This window comes from Peromyscus maniculatus, chromosome 3, assembly GCF_049852395.1.
Source record: "Peromyscus maniculatus bairdii isolate BWxNUB_F1_BW_parent chromosome 3, HU_Pman_BW_mat_3.1, whole genome shotgun sequence".
Lineage (NCBI taxonomy): Eukaryota > Metazoa > Chordata > Mammalia > Rodentia > Cricetidae > Peromyscus > Peromyscus maniculatus.
In genome coordinates, this window is record NC_134854.1 from 22878736 (window position 1) to 22899069 (window position 20334).

At 41.8% G+C, this 20334-nt stretch overlaps 1 protein-coding gene across 2 annotated transcripts; it reads left to right on the forward strand.

Moving 5' to 3' along the window:
- The first annotated feature begins 424 nt into the window (after nt 1-424).
- Nucleotides 425-19634, forward strand: LOC102914486 (sterile alpha motif domain-containing protein 9-like). Of its 2 annotated transcripts, XM_006991205.4 has the most exons (3): nt 425-581; nt 3520-3668; nt 14560-19634. In XM_006991205.4, exon 3 carries the CDS (start codon nt 14578-14580, stop codon nt 19330-19332), a length of 4755 nt encoding a protein of 1584 aa, XP_006991267.3. In that variant the 5' UTR covers nt 425-581; nt 3520-3668; nt 14560-14577; the 3' UTR covers nt 19333-19634. The 2 variants fall into 2 exon arrangements, with proteins under 2 accessions (XP_006991267.3, XP_076422350.1); XM_076566235.1 differs by lacking the exon at nt 3520-3668 and having other exon boundaries at nt 433-581.
- Nucleotides 19635-20334: the final 700 nt, after the last annotated feature.

The following is a 20334-nucleotide window of genomic DNA, read 5'->3' on the forward strand; positions in this document are numbered from 1 at the left end:
CCAAACTTTTTTAAAAAGAAAAATAAACTTTACATCCAAATACAGCCATGTTCTTAGAGTCAGAACTTTGGGATGCGAATTTGGGGGAGGTAGGACTCAAGCCATAACTGGTGCTCAGCTCACACCAAGATTGTGTTTTGTTCCTGGAATTTCTGTTTTCTTTGTATTCGTGTTCTCTCCTATTACTTTAGCTCTTGTGACTTAAAAATGTAGCCTGGGGAATAATTGCTCTCCATGGTTCATATTTACTGATAGATTTTTGTAACGTATTTATTTATTTGTTTATCTATTAAAGTACTGGGTACCAAACGCAGAGTCTCATGCATGCTAAGTTAGTGTTCTACCACGGGGCTACAGCCCTACAAAGAACTCTCTTCAAGATTGTGCATTAAAACAAAACTGAAACTACTTCCTCATTCTGATTCTGCTCCAGAGGCGTCAGAGGCAGGGCTTGGAAGGCAGAGCAGCTGAACAGCTCCGGTCTTTTCCTTAGAATTGTATCTGAATAAAAGATAAGAAAATACAGCTTAGAGTGACCGGTTCCAAGTTTCTGGAATAAAAAAGCTTTCAGGGAAATTCTGGTAAGTTTCTCAATTATTAAATCTTTCCTCATTTTTATGCCTATGATGGGAAAGCTATAAGCTATTTCTTAAAATCCTAGCTGTACTTTTTATATCAATACAGTCTTATAAATGAACTATTATGTACAAAATATTAAGTTAATTCATAACCGCAGCACATTACATATATATTTATATGTAACTGAATGGAGTACATTTAACTGACACTAATTTGTAAGTGCTTTCTGGATGGAAATGCTCCGTTAAGTACAGTTATGATGATGAGCACTGGTCGGGGTAATGTGTGGGTTTCTCATTGTGTCAAATGGGCAGTTAAGAAACAGAGAAATAACTCAAAGGGAGTCAGGAAATTAAACAATAAACAAAAAAAAAGTTGTAGTGGAACCCACAGTCCAGTGTGATTATGTCAGTTTCTACCTTCTACATAATGTAAGATGTTGTTTAAAGTTTTGCTTGCACTCCATCAAAGGCAACGCCCTCCTGAGCTAGCCATTTAAACTCTCAGTTCATGTCTATTTCAGGCAGCTGCAGAGCTGAGGAACTGGTGGGGTCTTTGTTGCTGTTGTTTTGTTTTGTTAGAAAAACAAAACTAACTTGGTCTGTGTTTAGCTGCAGTTCCTTGGACCATCAAAAAGTGTGTAGCCCTCCGGGGCTTCAGCTATGATTGGGAAGTTTCTTTTCTGGTCCTAAAGAGCAAGTGAGCTCCTCCTCCAGGCTTGGAGATCAAGGGTGCTGCCCAGGACCCCTGAGGTGAAGGCATGCCTGTCTGTCTTGCTCAGCACCAGAGAGTGAAAAAGGCCAAGTTCTCCGGAGCCGGCCTCCTGTAGCTGCTTTGAATAATTAACATGGTTAATAATAATATTTGTGTTCACTCTTCACAACAGGAAGCCAAGGGGCTCTAAGCAGCAAAGATTTACGACTTGACATTCTCAAAAGTTGTTCAGACCACTCATAGCAATTTAATTTTGCTTCACTCCAACACTACACGTCCAGATGCTCTTAAAATTCGTCAAGTGCAACGGATTTTAAAAGCTTTGCTGAATATCAGAGATTTGAGTCTTACATTCTGAACTGCTAGAATGCTGAGGGAATTTTTGACATTTTCATATCATATTGAGGCAAGGTGTTCCACTTAACAGGATTGAGATTCAGGGAGTCGACATGTCTCCTATCTGAGAATATGTCTATCCCTTTGGTGTCTACTGCAGACGGGTTTTGAGTGGGCAAAAGCAGCAGCAGTTTTTTTCCAGCAGCACTCACTGCCAGATAGAAGGGATGGGCTGCAGAGGGAAATCCCTGATGTGCAGTACTTTCTAGAATACTGAGTCTTGTTGAAATTTGTTTCCACGTTTGGCTAAACCCGAAAAGGAAATCTGTCCCCAACCTTCAAGATAAGCAGAGAGGGAGTAAATAGTTAAATATTTAACCGAGTGTTCTTGACAGGAAAGGGACACTGCTTTTGACCCTGCCTGGGTGAGCCTGTGGGCAAGTCCCTGGCAGGGAGGTGAAGTAGGCAGAGGGCACTGAGGCCTGGAACACCAAGGGGCCTCTTCCAGGGCTACCTTGGAGGAATAGTGGCCTCCCTCTGGGACTAAGTACCCCAAGAGGGCCCCAACAGGAAGCTATGAAAGTGTATTGTGAAACTAGACGCTGGCTTGTAGGCACTTCAGGAAAAAAAACATGTTGATTCATCGTCTTACTTTTTCCTCAGACTTCCTTTTTGTGTGACCAGTTGATAGAATCTGGAGGCTGTTCTAGTCTAATGAGTGGAACACTAAAGACATCCCAGATAGCTAGATCCCATGCTAGCCAAGTTCAGTAATTACCTGGTAAAAGGAGGAAAAATCCTTTGACCCACAGAAGGCTTTCAGAAATGCATATTTTCACTGTAAGAATGTATTCCATTTTTTTTTAAAAGTTTTTAAAGATTTTTAGGAAGCCAGTATATTTTATGGTGACTATATATATATATATCAATAGATGGTGGACAAATAATGTCTCATGTAGTACATAGAATAATGGGTGAGACAAATTAAACAAGATAAATAAGTTAAAATGTATAAAGTATTTGTTTGTGATAAGTCCTCAATAAATAAAAAATAATTCTAGAAAAGGAGTAGGAAATACTGGGAAATGGGACCAGTAAGCCAGCCAAGCAGTGCCCCATGGGAGGCTGATATTTGAAAGAAAAAAGAAGACCCCAAGAAGGTATGGAACCAAGAACTATGGGTATCCCAGGGGATTCCAGGGAGAGGAGGAGCCCTGACAGGAGCTTGCACTGTCTGCAAGAAGAGGGCCCGGCAGCCAGATGAGGTGTGGAGGGGTGGGAAGGAAGGAAGCACAGGAGCAGAGCCGGAGGAGCATGCCTGGGCGTGTAAGGCCTTACGCTGTCAATGGATGGAAGCCACTGCGGAGGATGAACATCACCAGTGTGATGTTATTAGCATTGGTAAGCCAGGCCCTCCAGGGCGATTTAAAAAGTCTCTGAAAGCACTGAAAGCAACGAGATGGAAATCTGTAAGGGAGTTGTTGAGCTCTTCCTGCAGTTTGGGAGAGACCAGAGTGGGAGCTTGGTCCCAGAGGGAGAGGCGGCTGGTGATGCCGGACGTTCGTTCACCAGCTGAAAATTTACCTCATAGTGCAAGTAGCATGTGAGAGAGGAGAAGAACAAACTTGCAACATGCTTTTGGGTGTTTATTTTTATTAAAATGGTTTAAGCATGGGAAAAGATGCCATCTGGGGAAAAAGAATTCCTTTCATTTTATTCTATAAAGTATGTGTTTAAAAATGCTTGGGATAGAACATTTAGAGGAAATGCACACCATAAACACTTCCTAAGCAGTAACCTATTTGGTTGCATTTTAATTTACTGTAATGTTAATTTTGCTGGTGCTTTTGTTTGTTTGAAGTAATGTGTTCTCAACAAATACACTTTTAGGAAAACTGCATAAGGACCAGCTCTGCCCTGCGTATATATCTGCTTCCTGGTGAGTCACAGAACTTGACTCTTCCACATTCCAGATCAAATAGCTCCAAGAACACATACCTCAAGTTCTAATATAAAAAGAAGATTCCAGAAAAGCCCTGGTAAGTTTCTAATCCTTGAAGGCTCCTTTCCTCTCTTTAACATCTACCTTTAAAAGCTAGTCTATAGTGCCAGTCGTAACGCCAGCATCTGGGAGACTGAAGCAGGAGAATCAGGAGTTTGAAGGCAGCCCCAGCTACATAGTGAGTCTGTGTTCCATCCTAAGTTATATGAGACCCTATCTCAAACAAACAAAACCCAATTCTGAAAACTAAAGCATATCTTCAAAAATGCATATGCTCCCAAACGCATATGCTATTTCTTATTAAATATTCTAGAAGGAAAAAGAAGTATCATATCACTTTTTCATGCATGTACTATTAGATGGGGCTGGTGCTGACTGCAGATACCCTGGTGAGTGAGCATGCACAATATTCTGGGGGTGGAAGTCTAGGCACAGTCAAGAATCTGAGCATAGCAAACCATGTAGAACAGTATAACCAACTACAAACTACACATTATACAATATGTCAAACATTACATCTAACCCAAGAGAAACTTGCAAAGTTGAAAAGTTGAATCACTATTGCAGTCAAGTCTTTCTTTTGCAGCCAGCATGTAGTGACTAGGAAAAAAAAAAAAAAAACCACTGCTGTAATAACCCTTCAGGAAAATGAAACTGACTGCTCTGTGGTTTCATTTCCTCCAAATGTGAGAGCAGGGTGTGCCCTGTTGGGCTCCAGCCAGGCTGAAGACAAGGAGGCCTGGGCTGCTGCTCAGGCCTAGACACCTTGAAGTCAGCAGCCATGACAACATGCTTCTCTTACTCGGCTGAACCAGGCAGATAACAAAGTGAAATTCTTTGAGAACTGAGTACTAATAAGAAAACTGAACCCCAGAATTGCTCGGTCCACCTAAGGATAGGTGGAAGATTCTCCAAGCTACAGCCGGCATCCCTGTCCCATGTGAACACAGAGGTTTCCTGTGCATTTCCTCTGCAGCAGGTGAAGGAAAACAACACCGGTTTTCCTCCTATTGTCCCCTACTATGAAACAGCCTGGCTGGCAAGAGAAGGACTGTGACCATCGATCGAGCAGTTTTCCTGATCACACTCCTTCCCCCATATTCCCACAATGTGGCTTTCTGCTCAGCATCAAAGGCCCGTATATTTGAAAATATGCCTGCAGCCCTGGATTTAAAGTTGAAATCGTAAAAAGAGCCAAGGAATTATGTCGAGGTATTAGTAACACTTCTTTACCAAACCGATTGTCACCCTAAACTAAATGCATAGCTTCCGTTTGTGTTGCACAGACATATAAGATGTTCTTCAGACTGACAGAGGGCAAGTCGAGTGCAAGTGTCACAAATACAGTAGCTGCGGGATTAGAATGTAGCTCAGTGTAGAGTGTGTGTCTACCATGTGGCCCTATGGCCAGAGTGACAGAGAGGGAGGGGGGGAGAGGGAAGGAGGGAGGAAGAGACACAGAGAGAAGGGGGAGAGGGAGAGAGAGAATATGAGGAAGGAGGGTATCATACAAAATATTGCATTGCTTTTCAATGTTATAAGGGGTTACATCTTTCTTTTCTCAGTACTGGGAGTTGAATCAGAACCTTGCACATGCTAGTCAAGGACTCTTCCATGGAACTATACCCCACCACTTTTGAAAAATGTTTTAATTTTAGTGAGAGTATCACTAAGTTGCCCAGATCTTCACCCTTGAACAATGAGGAGACTTCTGTAATAAGGAAGAGATAACATGATAGCAGGCTTGGGGAGAACAGGTGGCCGTCGCTATCTTTGAGAAGGATGCTTCTAGTTCCCTGTAATTCAAACAGCAGAGACACAATGAGGGGAAGCTGCCATTGTGTGAGGTGAAACAAAGACAAAGGTCCCACCAGCCCCCTCACCTCACACATACACCACAGAAACACATACCCCATGTATGCAAACATACACAGCAGTCCCTAGGTATACAGTAGCCAGTAAGCAGGACATCCTAATGTGTTGCCCTTATAGGTGGCTAGGGTGTATAAAAATAGCTGTAGCTGCTGGGGAGCCTGCATGGGACTGCCCTAGGCCCCTTGAATGAAGGTGACAGATGTGTGGCTTGATCCGTTTGTGAGTCCCCTGACAGTGGGACCAGGACTCATCCTGAGTACATGAACTGGCGTTTTTAGAGCCCATTCACTGTGGTGCCATGCCTTACTCAGCCTTGATGCAGGAAGGAGGAGCTTGGGCCTGCCCCAACTTGGTATGCCTGCCTATGTTGAATACCCAAGGAAGGCCTTACCCCCTATGAGGAGTAGGTAGGGGTGGAATGGGGGAGCAGCGGGAGAAGGGGAGGGAGGGGGAACAGTGGGTGATATATAAAATGAAAAAAAAAAGCCTTTAAATAAACAAGTAAACCTTAAAAAATAGCTGTAATTACTGGCCGATAAAAAAGAGGAAGCTCAGAGCTTGTTCTTACAATCTTTGTGATATTATAAGGAAGTAGTTGGTGCATTAAGTTGCTGGGAAAGGTTTCTGGCCAAGAGAAGATACCACTTAAGACACACCAGGGCCAGTATATCAAGCATGACAGGAGCATCTTCAGAGGAGGGTCCATTTTCCTAGAACCGCAAGGGTCCTTGGAATTGTAGGGAGCTGAGAATCTTGGATAGAAAGAGACCCCCTCCAAAGAAAAGCCCAAGTGATAAACATGCCCATTCAGGAGCAATAATCAAGGCAACCACAGATGATAAAGAAATTAGGGTTCGCCGGGCGTTGGTGGCGCACGCCTTTAATCCCAGCACTCGGGAGGCAGAGCCAGGCGGATCTCTGTGAGTTCGAGGCCAGCCTGGGCTACCAAGTGAGCTCCAGGAAAGGCGCAAAGCTACACAGAGAAACCCTGTCTCGAAAAACCAAAAAAAAAAAAAAAAAAAAAAAAAAAGAAATTAGGGTTCATGGCTGGGCTTCAGGTCCCTGAAGGATATATTTTTATTAACTTCCTTTTCAAAAAATAAATATTCTTCTCTTAGTCATAGTGAATAGTTAACTTAGAAACTGCAGTTAGGTCCAGTCTCTGGGTAATAAATGAAGAGATCTTCCAGTCCTTTGCTGCACAGATATTGCTAAACCATGAATTTTCAAAACTGAAATATAATTGTTTTGCTATTCAGGAAAATCTCAGTTTCTTCATTCAACAACTACTGGACCCTAGTGATTCACCCATGAATGAGAAATAAAAACTGTTTACTTTCTACATGTTATATCTTAGTTTCTGGAACAGGATGAGAAAGACTGATTGTAGAACATATTGTGTGTAGATCTCAGAAAGAAAAATTGGAACAGGCAAGAATGGATGAGAGTGCTGGAGGAAGAAGAGAGTCTTATTTAATGTTAAGTGTTGACAAAGGCACCAACAGTGGCCTCAGTGAGTGTGAGTAAAAGGCTGAAGGGTGAAGATAGGAGCAATGTAAGCACTGGGAAGAGAGCAGTCTAAGCGCTCTAAGTCTGAGGAAATAGCCAGTACGACCTGTTCTGCAGCAGGCGGGTGTGTGTAAAGAGCAGCAAGGCAAGCCAGCGGCTGCACTGGACAGAGCATTTGAACACTGAGACTTCAGCTTTTACCTCAAGTGAAATGAGAGGTCATCGGGAGGTTTTGAGCAGTCTAGTGACTCCTCTTACAGTAAACAGAATCGTGTTAATTACTATGCTGACAATAGAATAAGTCAGGGAGTTGGACAAAACCAGAAAATAAAAATAAATTACTGTACAACTGGTTAGACTATTCAAAGCAAAAACATGTGGCTTAGACCAGAGTGATATCAATGGGTTGTGAGAAAATGGTGAAAAGAGGATGCACCAGGGCGCTGAGGCTGCAAGTATTACCTAACACAAGAAATATGAGTTGTGAAAGCAGCCAGAGGTACTGTCATGAGCACCTAGTGCAAGAAATATAGACTAAAATATTTGTGCCTTTCCATGGTGTCAAATTGAATTACAATAAATTCACAAGGTTCAGTGGCTCCAATGGCATCACTTTGCCAGATAGCCCTCCCTACCTCAGTAATCTGGCTGAGGCAGGTGCAAGCTCTTTTATCCCAATCTTAATGACTAATAATTACTGCCATATCACACAGCAAATTTAGCTCTCAGTGTGCATGCATGCAGTTTACAGATTGAATACTAGTTAAGTAGAGTACAGCACAGTTCAGGAAGATTCAGAAGTGGGCTGAGAAAAATACAAGTAGATTCTGCATTGATGAGAATCTGCTGCTATGGAGAACAGGCTTCAGGGGAGGAAGAATTGAGAGCAAAGCTGTAGTTAGCTGCAAAGACAAAGCTGGACTAGAACAGAAAATGATGGGTTCCGGTCCCCATGGCAATGGGAGACAGCAGGAGAAAGTCACAAGGCAGCTGCCCCAGCAGTGGGGGATTGAGAAGAGCTGCAGCGCTAGGATAGTGGGCATCTGTAGCCAGAAGTTTCTCAGTCCCCTGCAGTCCAAACAAAACTCTCTCGCCCATGGTCCCGCAGCTGCTCAGACCCAAGTAAACACACAGAGGCTTATATTACTTACCAACTGCATGGCCTATGACAGGCTTCTTGTTATCTAGCTCTCATAAGTTAACTCAACCCATAACTATTAATCTATGTATCACCACGTGTTCTGTGGCTTTACCTGCATCCCATTGCATGTTGTTCCTTCAGCGGGTGGCTCAAGTATCTCCAGACTCTGCCTTTCTCTTTCCTGTCTCTCTCCTTGGATTTACCACCTGCGTCTAAGCTGCCTTGCCATAGGCCAATGCAGCTTATTTATTAATGAAGGAGAATGACATATATCCACACTGTACAGAAAAACAGCCCACAACAGGCATTCTCTGCCTGTTAGCCCTGATCCACTCACTCGTCGGGTATCAGATGATATGTTGGCATGGGGTCATTACCACTTCAGTGCAAGGTGTCTGGTCCTCCTCCTCAATTCCCTCTGCTCTTTCCTTCCTAACTGCATCCCTACATGTCAAATTGTTCTCAAGTTTACTCTATGTATGTCTACTTTTGCTCTTTTATTGGAGCCAGGTCAGAGTTACACCCTTCCCCTGGTCCAGCATGTCTTAAGTTCCTGGGACTGGTTTAATAATCCCATGTGTCCCTACAGTCTCAGTTCCTCCCTCTAACACGAATTTTAAAAGGTCTTATTAATAGAAAACCCATAGTCAGATATTGAGGTGAAAACTGAGAGATCAGAAAAGCAGAATGAGCCACAGCCAACTTCACCTTGCCAACTCCTCACTATATCCTGTTTCCTCAGACTGGAAGCCTCTGAGTCCTCACCAGAATGGATCTCAGCTGAACTGCTGCTCGAAAGCTTGAAAGTTTAACCAGCCAAATGCTTCTAGTTTCTGGTCGTCAAGCCTTATATATCTTTCTGTTTTCTACCACTCCCTGGGATTAAAGGCTTGCTTTCTGGGATTAAAGCCATGTTTCCAATGTGGCCTTGAACTCACAGAGATCCAGAGAGATTTCTACCTCTGGAGTGCTAGGATTAGAGGTGTGAGTGCCACCATTTTCTAGCCTTTGTATCTAGTGGCTGTTCTGTCTCTGATCCCAGATAAGTTTATTAGGGTGCACAATATTTTGGGGAACACAATACCACCACAATAATTTTACTCTGTTTTTTGTGCTGCTGTTAACAAAGTATCAAAAATTGAGTTGTTTTTTCAACGACAGAAATGTACCCCTCTTTGGCAATGATACCAATTATAATGGATTAGGCTTTGTCTTTTTGACCTCTCGGGTTAAATAATGGCATATAAAACAACTTGGTACTCCAGTAAGATCATATTCTTAGGCAAGAGAAGCTAGATTCTGAGCACAGGAACTTGTGTGCAGAGGACAGAGTTTGGTCCATAAGTCCATAATAACAATGGCAAGATCAAGTGTATGAACATAGGAGTGGAAGTGAGTTGAGGCTGAAACCATTAAACAAGGAGTTAGAAAGCTGATAGGCCAAAAGATTAGATGGATTAATTCTGTCTGTCAAACTACCAATAATTATGATAAAAAATAGCACTTGTGAGCATGCAAGTCCTCTTGAACTGTCTGATATATATATATAAACACAAAAAACAGCTGAGCCTGGTGGAATACCTAAATCTCTGGCAGTCAGGAGGTTGAGGCAGGAGGTTCTCAAGTTTCAGTCCATCCCAGCTACATATAGACTTGCTATTATTTAGTAAATTATCGTGTGTACAAGTTGGTGTATGTGTGCATGCCCATATGTATGCACCTGCGTGTTGACATCAGAAGTTGACATCAAGTCACTCGCCAGTCTTGGCTTCTGAGACAGGGCCTCTCCCTGAACCTGAGGCTCATCCATTAAACTAGATGGTCTGACCAACAGGATTCTCCTGTCTCCACTAACCTAGTGCTTGGATTGCACATGAGAGCCCAACTTTTTTTTTTTTTTTTTTTTTTTGTTACCAGGACCCTTTCCCTACTAATCCATCTCTCCAGCCCCATAACAGACTAAAGTTTAAAATAATATGAGATTTATATGTTCAACATCCCATATAAAGAAGAGTGATTTTTAAAATTAGCCTCTTTTCTAAAGTGACTTCGGTAAAACCTTTAAGAAGACGTTGTATAACTGCCTATACTATCAGTGCTATCTAGTGCTGATAATGGGTATAACAAGGCCCCTTTCCCCAGTATTACCAAAAATGACTGAATTGGCTGTTTTTGTGCTGTTCTAACAAAATCCTAACAGAAACAGTTTAAAGGAATGTGTATTTTGGCTCACAGTTTCAGAGGTTTATTTGGATTCATGTTCTTAGGCAGGACCTTGTGGCAGTAGGAGTCTACAACAAAGAGGAGCTCTTTGTACCATGGTGGACCAGGAGGCAGAGATGAAAGCAGGAACTAGGGGCCAGAATTAAACTTCAAGGGCCTGTTCATGGTGACCTACTTCTGCCAAATCAGCCCACTCCCATCCCGTAACAGTTTCCCAGTCCTCTCAAATATTTGAAACACTAGATGCAAACCAGAACATGGGCACTGTGGATGTATATAGAGAAGTAGGAGAGTCAGGGGTGGGCCCCTCAGTCTCCAGGCTAAAGAGTCAGCTACTGGTCTGCGTTTCTTTGTCCTACACAACGCCAGAGCAATCCAATGCCTTGACCCCTGGTTCAGAGGAGACTGTCCACTGCTAGAGCACACATGCCATGTTCCTAGAACTACCAAGCAGACCCGTGGGAGCCTAGATAGACCATCACTCAGCTCCTTCCATCAGCCTCCAAGGCTTGTTTCCCTCCTCCCTCCCACCTTTAACTGCGCATAAGCCAGGCTCACACTTTCTCCTACTCATAGATCACCCTCCTTACATATCCCAGTCCGATGTCCCTTCTGGTGTCTTGCACCTACCACAGCTTATTACTGTGAACATTTTTGCGTATGCTTGGGTAATGTGTATCATTTATATCTTTAATCATTTTAAATGGAGTATGAGTATCATGAAAGAACTTCACATCTATTTGGGTTACCACTAATTTTCTTGAACATCATGCCTCATACATAATAGATACAAACTTCTTACTGAGTGAATAAGAGGAGAAAAGCACTGATCTCTGAGTACAATACATACACTGTGTTTTGTGGAACTTCTGAGACCATACCCAACTGCATTCCAAAGGACCAGAGTTGATCATCTGAAATACATTTATAGGGATTGCTGTGCCTATTGCTCATAATTCTGGTTAGCTTGGGACTGGTAATGACCTCAGATTGAAGCCAAAAATAAGAGAATTCAAGGCACTAAAACAACCAGGGAGAAATTTAACAAAGTCAATGGAAGCTCCTCGGGGGCTGGAAGGCTACAGCCTATGCCAATCATTCTGATAAATATTCTACCCATCGATAGTGTATTTCCTCCTTTGGACTATCCCAGGCCTGTACTCTCAAGCCTCAGTTCTTCTCTTGTTTCCTTGTGAGGCTTTGAGAAGAGAGAGACTCTGGGTGAGTCTTTGCAAGAAATGTCAAACATGGTGACGCTAAATTGATATTCTGTTAGACCTTATAACTAGTGGTTCATACATTAATAATTTAAACAGACCTTCCTTAAATATCTTGAAAATTAGTTTTGTTGAATCAGCACACAAAGTGATTTGTTTCATGACGGCATTTTCATATACTTAGTTTACGTTGATTCCCCTCCCCAGCGGTCTGCCTGATCCTCCTTGTCCTCTGCTGCTGGCTTTCTCAGACCCCCTGGTAGCCCTCTCTCCACTTCCTGTCACATGTGTTCTGTCACCTCCCCACTGTGTTCCCTTCTCCTCTGTCAATATCTCCTTTCCTTCTCGTGTTTCCCTTTCTAGTTACACACACACATACACACACTTTATAAAAATAAAAATCTAAGTTCCTCACATGAAAGAAAATGTGGCATGTGTCTTTCTGAACCTAGGTGACTTCACTCAAAGTTCCATCCATTTTCCTGTAAATGTAATGATTTTTTTTCTTTACCACTAAATAAAATTCATTTGTATATGTGCACCACAGTATTTTAAGTCTGTTCATTTATGGATGTACACTTAGGCTGGCTCCATTTCTTAGCTATTGTTGTAGTGTAACAATAAACAAAGATGTCCAAATACCTCTGTGAGACTTAGAGTCTTACAATTACCTAGGGATCATAGAACTGGGTCATAATGGCAACTCTGTTTTTAGTTTTTTGATAAACTGATTTCCACAGTGGCTATACCAGTTTCCATTCCCCCACTCCCACCTCCAGCAATAAAGAAGGGCTCCTCTCTCCCTCCGCCCTGTCTGGTATCTGTGTCATTTCTTTTTTCAATGATAGCCATTCTGAATGGGGTGAGATGGAATCTCAAAGAAGCTTAAATTTGTAATGCCCTGGTGCCCAAGGATGCTGGCAATTATTTTTCAAATATTTTTGGTCACTTGTATCTTGTATCTCTTCTTTTGAAAATTGTCTATTCAGTTCATTAGCCCACTTATAGGCTTGATGATTTGTTTTGGTATTTTAAAGTTGTTCATGTATTCTAGATATCAATCCCATGTCTGATATATAGTTGCTAACAACCGTCTCTTCCCTCAATTGATTGTTTCCTTAAATATGCAGAAGATTTTAAATTTCTTATCATTCCATCTGTCAATCCCTAGGAGTGTGTGTGTGTGTGTGTGTGTGTGTGTGTGTGTGTGTGTGTGTGTATTACTGGAGTCCTTTTCAGAGAAAGGTATTGATTATGCCTGTTATCAAACTTGGGGGTCACAGCCTGTGCCCCAAGTCAGGTCCTTAATAAACCAATTAGAAGAGCCAAAAAAAGTAGAAAGCAGAAAATAGCATTTATTCAATGTAGCCTCATTATTCTTTGTCAGAGTCCTAAAGTGAGGTTAAAGTTAAGAGAGAGGGCCAAGGATTTACACCTGTAAGCAGTCACAGTGTGGTCCCACCCACCACCGACCGATCACTGTGCTTGAGTCTCAGACCCCACCCACCACTGACCCATCACTGTCAGAGCTTGAGTCTTAGACCCCGCCCACCACTGACCCATCACTGTCAGAGCTTGAGTCTTAGACCCCGCCCACCACTGACCCATCACTGTCAGAGCTTGAGTCTTAGACCCCGCCCAACACTGACCCATCACTGGGCTTGAGTCTCAGACCCCGCCCACCACTGACCCATCACTGTCAGAGCTTGAGTCTTAGACCCCGCCCACCACTGACCCATCACTGGGTTTGAGTCTCAGACTCCTTCCACCACTGACCCATCACTGTCAGAGCTTGAGTCTTAGTCCTGGACCACCAATCACCCATCACTGGGATTGAGACTCAGACCCCTTCCACCACTGACCCATCACTGTCAGAGCTTGAGTCTCAGACCCCGCCCACCACTGACCCATTACTGGGCTTGAGTCTCAGACCTCTTCCACCACTGACCCATAACTCTCTGGGCTTGAGTCTCATCCTGTAAGGTGTTCTGACAAGTTTTTGGAATTATGTGACTTTCTTTCTTGGAGGCGTGTTCTCTCTCTGGCTGGGGCCTTTTCCTTCTCCCAGCATGAGATTCCTGGGGGGAAATTCTCATTTCTTTGGGGTCCTATGTTCCAATAGTTCAACAGTAAAATTGAGAGACATGGGTATCTCTTTAAAATACCTTCATTTCAAACTTGTTCCATGCCTAAATCTTGCAGTATCTTAGGTATGTTTTCCTTAGTCAGTTTCAGATCTTCCATTAAAGCTTTTGACTCATTTTCAATTGGATTTTGTGCTGAGTTAGAAATATTCACCTTCTTCATGTGAATGTCCAGTTTTCCCAGAGGCATTTGTTGGAGAGGTTGTCTTCTTCCAACATATCCTTTTCTCACTTAGGTGGAAATTTAGGTTACCGTGGCTGTAGGACTTATTTCTGGAACCTCTGGGCTATTCCAATGGTTTAGGAGTCTGTTCTTGTGATAAATCCATGTTGCTTTTGTCTCTATGGCTCTGAAGTACAACTTGAGATCAGGTATTACAGTACCACCACATTGTTCTGTATGCTTAGAGTTGCTTTGGCCTATTCAGGTCATTATCTTATTTGCTGATCAATTTGAGTACAGGATTTTTGTGGCTGTTAATATAAAGTTTAACTAAAATATTCTATGAAAAGTGATTCTCTTCCTGGAGACACTAGTTTTAAATTACAGAATCCCAGCTTCCACACAGGGAAGTCTGAAAAGGAAAGTTATCACAGACAAAAAGGGTTGTCACCAAGCTAGCAGCTACTGCTTATTCCAGAATAACAATTACAAGTGCCAGTGAAATGGACAATAATTGGAAATGACTACCAAGGAGTTTTAAGTTATTCTAGAAAACTATCATCTTTCTATATATAATTTGTATAAGGTAATAATTGGCTATGGTATTTCAATGACAAAATATAATGCTAAAATATTATTGTATTACTATTTTCAAGGAACATTGAAGCTTTGACATGAATGAACAAGTAACTCAACCTAAATTGATCAAAGACTGGACCAAAGAAGATGTGAAAAAATGGATAACTGAAGACCTTAACATTGATGAGAAATATGCTCAAATCCTGCTCAATGAAGAGGTGACAGGCATGGTTCTTCAGGAATTAACTGAAAAGGATCTTAGAGAAATGGGGTTGCCACGGGGTCCAGCACTTCTGATAAGACGTATGTATAACAAATTGAATAATTCCCCTGAATGTGAAAATCAAGATTCCAGACAATTAAGTAATACAAAACTCTCAATAAAAGAACACCAAAAAAAGACCAAAAATGAGGAAGAGAAATCAATTTCACTGAATACTGATCAAGATCTCAGAGACATGGGAAAGAACAAAGATCAATACGCAAGTCTTCTGAGAGAAAATGTGTTAAGTGACATAGTGACTAAAGACACAGAAGGTGATAAACCCAAAGCAGAACAGATGTCTTGCATGCCGCATCTTTTTGATTCTTTCCATGATGACAAATGCTACATAGAACATTCTGTTCTCCAAGTTCCTGAAACAGGGCCACTCAATCTCATAGACCCAGTACATGAATTCAAAGCCCTCACAAACACAGAAACAGCCACAGAAGAGGACATTAAGATGAAATTTAGCAACGAAGTCTTCCGGTTTGCATCAGCTTGTATGAATTCACGCACCAATGGCACTATCCATTTTGGAGTTGAGGACAAACCACATGGACAAATTGTCGGTGTGAAAGTCACCAGTAAAGATGTCTTCGTTAATCACTTCAATGTAATGATCACCAAGTATTTTGAAGACAGTGACATCAAAGAGGCCAGGGCATGTATTCGGGAACCAAGGTTTGTGGAAGTCCTACTACAGAACAATACATCATCTGATAGATTTGTCATTGAAGTAGATGTTATTCCCAAACATTCTATATGTAAAGAAAAGTATTTCTACATTATGATGCAAAGTTACACAGATAAAACATGGAAACAAAGCAAAGAGAATTCACTGTTTGTGAGGGAAGGGGCTAGCTCTAAGAATATTCTTGCCAATCCCAAGCAACGGGATAGAGAGTTCAGAAAGTTTCTAGAGAACTTAAAGACTTGGACAGCATCTAGAAAAGAGGCTGAAGAGGAAGACAGGATGGTGACTAAGAAGGAGAGTGAGGGGCTAAAGCTAGGTAAACTTTTGACCAGACACCAAGGCTCCCTGGATAACTCTTACTATGACTGGTACATTCTTGTAACAAATAACTGTGCCCCAAATCAAATAGAACACTTAGATTTCCTAAAGGAAATTAAATTGTTTGCTGTGCTGGATTTTGATCCTTGCTCTCAGATGAAGGGAGTGGCCAAAGCTTACAGAGAAAGCCGAATCGCAAACCTCCACCTACCCAGTCAGTATGAAGAAAAAACTGGCATGGAAGAAAAAATTGCTACTCTGAAACTTTATGAGCAGCCCAGCTGGATATTCTGCAATGGCAGATTAGACTTGCAGAATGACTCATGTCAACCTCTAGAGCCACATTTATGGCAGAGAGAAAGAGCTTCTGGGGTCAGGAGACTGATCTCATTTCTCACGGATGAAAATGTAATGGTAAGAGGGAAGGTTTTGGTGGTGTTTCTCTTACTTTCTCCAGTAGAAGACCCGAAAGACCCACTCATTGAGACTTTCTGTGCTTTCTATCAAGTTTTCAATGGAATGGACAATATGTTGTGTATCTGTGTCAACTCACATATCTACCAACGGTGGAGTGATCTGCTACAAGTAAGACTGGAAATCAAAGAGGATTTAGCAGAACATAGCATTTCCACTTTAAATGTAGAACTGGTCAACAATACCATCCTTAAACTGAAATCAGTGATTCAGTCTTCAAGAAGATTCTTGCCCTCCTGTGGCTCCTCCTCAGTTATCCTGGAGAAAATGGAGGAAGATATCCTATCTGCACTAGAAATCCTCTGTGAAAATGAGTGTAGAGACACAGACATAGAGAAAGATGAATCTAAATTCCTAAAATTTAAGAAATCGAGAGAAGAACACTTTTATCGAGGAGGCAGAGTATCCTGGTGGAACTTCTATTTTTCTTCTGAACACTATTCCTCAGCTTTTGTGAAAAGGGATAGTTATGAAGAACTTACTATTTTAATACAACAGTGTGCTGACTCCCCGAAACCTGTATTTGCCAAAGTCATCAACCTGTACCATCACCCAGGCTGTGGAGGCACTACGTTGGCTATGAATGTTCTCTGGGACTTAAAACAGAAGTTCCGATGTGCTGTATTGAAAAACAAAGCAACCGATTTTGAAGAGATTGGAGAGCAAGTAAGCAGGCTGATCAGCTACAAGGCTACCAGCCACCAGGATTACATTCCTGTTCTTCTCCTTGTGGATGATTTTGAAGAACAAGAAAACACCTACATTCTGCAGAATGCCATCAATTCCTTTATAGCAGAAAAGGGTCTGAGATATGAAAAAACATTAGTAATCATCCTGAACTGCATGAGATCTCAGAATCCAGATCAAAGTGCAAAATTAGCAGAAAGCATTTCACTAAAATACCAACTTTCTACCAAAGAACAAAGAGCATTTGAGGCCAAACTTCAGGAAATCGAAAAGGAGCATAAGAACTGTGAAAACTTTTATTCCTTCATGATCTTGAAAGGCAGTTTTGACAAAACTTATATAGAAAACGTAGTGAAGAATACACTGAAAGACCTGGACACCCACAGCAGGAGAGCCCAGCTCATTTCTTACCTGGCATTACTCAACTCTTATGTTACAGATTCTACCATTTCAGTATCACAGTGTGAAATATTTTTGGGAACTACAATCACTTTCACCAGGAAAGATAAGAAACCTAAAAGCGTAGAAGACAACATGGGAACTTATTCCACACTTCTAATCAGAACAGAAGTTTCAGAATATGGGAGATACACTGGTATACGTCTCATTCACCCTCTAATTGCCATCAACTGTTTAAAAGAACTGGGAATGAGTTATGGAATGGACAAGTGTCAAATTACATTGAATATACTAGAAGAGAATGTATTCTATGACTCTGGAATAGGAAGAGACAAATTTAAGCATGACGTGCAAACTCTCTTGCTTACAAGACAACGTAAGGAGCATGGAGCCGAAACAGACACTCTGTTTTCTCCATTAATTGAAGAATTGCAGAATGAGGAAACCGAAAAGATCTTAACTGCAGGAAGTGATCGATTCCCACAAAATGCATTCATTTGTCAAGCTTTAGCGAGACATTTCTATATCAAAAAGAAGAACTTTAGTACTGCTCTGGTCTGGGCAAATTTGGCCAAAAGGAAAGCACCTAAGAATTCCTACATTTCAGATACACTTGGTCAAGTTTACAAAAGTGAGATCAAACAGTGGTTGGGTGAAAATAAGACCTGTGGAAGTATTAGTGTGGATGATCTAACACATTTGCTAGAAATCGCTGAAAAGGCCTCCAAAGCATTCAAAGAGTCTCAGCAGCAAACCGATAGTAAAGACTATGAAACAGAGGCCTGGTCACCACAGAAGTCCCAAAGAAGATATGACACATACAACACAGCAGGGTTCTTTGGTGAAATAGAAGTAGGTCTTGACACTATCCAGATTCTTCAGCTCACACCCCTTTTTCACAAAGAAAATGAAATGTTGAAAGATGCTATGGTACAGTTTTTATCTGGAAAGGGGATCATACCTCCAGACCCAAAAGATGAATATTATGCTGTTCTCAGCAAATTTACATCCCACCTACAGAATTTACAGTCAGATTTGAGACGATGCTTTGATTTTTTTTTGGATTATATGGGTCTTCTAAAGCCAAGGAACACCCCAAAAGAAATGACAGAACTCTCACTAATTAAGAAAGTCAGCAGGTGTTTCAAGAAATATGTAGAACTTTTCTGCCAATTGAACACCAATTTGTTACAGGGCAAAGAGAACCTGTTACTCCTAGAGGAGAACTGTAGGAAACGCATAGAAGCATGGAGAGCAGACACATTTTCAGGACTCCTTGAATATCTTAATCCAAACCATAAAGAGGCTAACAACATGGAAAACATAGTGAACAACTACACCTTAATATTACAGGAATGCCTAACCAAGAGTGTGACCAAGGGTCTGACAAAGGAGACACAGAATTTCATTTTGGCCAACATTATTCTCAGTTGTCTAAAGCCCACTTCCAAGTCTATCCTGCCATTTAACACACTGAAAACAAAGCTCCGAGAAGTCCTGCAACTCGTGGGACTGAGTCATCCATATCCTGATCCTTATTTCCTGGCCTGCCTCCTATTCTGGCCAGAAAACAAAGAGCTAGATCAAGATTCCACACTCATAGAAAAGTATGTCTCCTCCCTGAATCGATCCTTCAGGAGACAGTACAAGCGCATGTGCAGGTCCAAGCAGCCAAGCACACTGTTCTACCTGGGGCAGAAGAAGGGGCTGAACAGTCTTGTTCACAAGGCCAAAATCGAGCGGTACTTCGGTGAAGTACAAGATTCAAATTCCTTCTGGCAGAGTGGAGTAGTGTGGGAAAAGAGGGAAGTCAAAGATCTCCTTCGCCTACAGTATGGTCAGGCTGAAGGCAAGCTAATCTCTGTAGAATATGGAACAGAGGCAAAAATAAAAATACCAGTGACTTCTGTGTACTCGGGTCCACTCAGAAGTGGAAGGAACATCGAGAGAGTGTCCTTCTACCTAGGATTTTCCATTGAGGGCCCTCTGGCATACGGTATAAATGTGATCTGATAAGGTACATTAGTCCAAAGGTGTAAATTTACAACTATTATTGTACTCACTCTTTCTAGTCCATAGCATTTCCATGACATTATTGGCTTAACTATAATCACAGTTTGCTTCTTTTTTGCTAATCCATTATGTAAGACTTTGTAGGACAGGAAATTATCCATACCACAGAACTTGGCCCAAAGCTGCTTCACTCATTCCATATCCTAAATATGCATTCCCTGATTGACATATTTCGTTGAGATGTTTCAGTTGGTTTCTATGAGTCACACTCCAGATGGTCAATAAAGTCTGTATAAACTAAATCACCTTTCTGAATTATTTCTTCACCGTGACACCTGAGATACAACGAAGAAGAACATAAAAGTGGTGCTGGAGAGAGAGCTCAGCAGTGGAGAGCACTGACTGTTCTTACCGAGGTCCTGGATGAGTTCCCACCACCCACATCAGTCAGCTCACAACCACCTAAGCTGAGAATGAGGGGATCTTCTGGCCACCACCGACACCTGTGCTCACATGCACACTCTGTCTCTCTCTGTCTCCTCTTACACACACAATTAAATATTAAACTTAATCAAACAGATTCAAAGATCTGTGCTCTGGGAGAGTGTGTGTGTGTGTGTGTGTGTGTGTGTGTGTGTGTGTGTGTGTGTGTGTGAAGGCATCGCCGCGGCAGATTTCTCTGCTTTAAAAGCTACCACAGAGGTACACTCATCTCACCTTGATGTTAGTAAAAGCTTCTGTGGAAAGTAAATGCATTGCTCCTCACTCTCCATTGAAGCCAATGCTTGCAGAGATGCACACACAAAATTTCTCTCCACCTCTTTACTTTAGGAATGCAAAGGAGAAAGGAACAAACTTCAAACTGTCCTTGTTTGAATTCACCCTATTCTAAGCCCTGAATGAGCATGCTCCAAAGTCTCTTCTTGCCTTCCTTGAAGGTACACTGTTCCCCACCTAGATTTAGATCCCATTTCTATTGCCTTCTTTTTTCTTTTTCCGTTT

Bases quoted from the DNA above. Each gene is read 5' to 3' on its own strand.
- LOC102914486 (XM_006991205.4), top strand. From the start codon at position 14,578: ATGAATGAACAAGTAACTCAACCTAAATTGATCAAAGACTGGACCAAA.